This window comes from Colobus angolensis, unplaced genomic scaffold, assembly GCF_000951035.1.
Source record: "Colobus angolensis palliatus isolate OR3802 unplaced genomic scaffold, Cang.pa_1.0 Scaffold125, whole genome shotgun sequence".
Taxonomy (NCBI): Eukaryota; Metazoa; Chordata; class Mammalia; order Primates; family Cercopithecidae; genus Colobus; species Colobus angolensis.
The window spans coordinates 5,435,648-5,436,302 of NW_012113697.1; the positions used below are offsets into that span (position 1 = coordinate 5,435,648).

General features: G+C 39.7%; 1 protein-coding gene across 3 annotated transcripts in view; it reads left to right on the forward strand.

Moving 5' to 3' along the window:
• The window catches only part of MYH4 (myosin, heavy chain 4, skeletal muscle), a 32,280-nt gene extending 31,873 nt beyond the window's left edge, over window positions 1-407 (forward strand). For 2 of the 3 annotated variants that reach the window (XM_011933254.1, XM_011933256.1), the window contains exon 38: window positions 170-322. In XM_011933254.1, the coding sequence (XP_011788644.1) occupies window positions 170-322 (153 nt within the window). Of the gene's footprint in view, window positions 1-169 lie in introns of all 3 variants that reach the window. The other variant, XM_011933255.1, reaches the window with a different exon arrangement.
• The last annotated feature ends 248 nt before the right edge of the window (window positions 408-655 follow it).

Genomic DNA, 655 nt, shown 5'->3' on the forward strand with positions numbered 1-655 from the left:
TAGTGAGATGACCCCAGTACCTCAGTTGAAAATGCAGAAATAACCGGTCTTCTGTGTCCTTCGCACTGGGAGTTGGAGACTGGAGCTGTTCCTATTTGGCCATCTTGCTCCGCCCCTCTATTTTTTTTTTCCAATTTTCTTGTTATCTCAAATACATCTCTGTTCTCAGGAGGAACAATCCAACGTCAACCTTGCCAAGTTCCGCAAGCTTCAGCACGAGCTGGAGGAGGCCGAGGAACGGGCTGACATTGCTGAGTCCCAAGTCAACAAGCTGAGAATGAAGAGTCGGGAGGTTCACACAAAAGTCATAAGTGAAGAGTAATTCATTCTAATGGAAGAAAATGTGACCAAAGAAATGCACAAAATGTGAAGTTCTTTGTCACTGTCCTGTATATCAAGGAAATAAAATCTTTAATTTTGCATCTAAAAATACATTTGTCCCTTAATTATAAGCTCTTTAGTGCTAATAGAACTAATACCTTTATTCAACATTTGTGGAGCTCCTACTATGTGCAATCAGAGATGATAACAAAAATGAATGTGGGCAGTAAACCCAACTTTAATAGAAGGTAAATGAAATAAGGTATTCTGAGGAGACATGAAGGTGACAAATGGACTCTCAATTCCATTCAACCAAGTTTACTGAGTATCAACT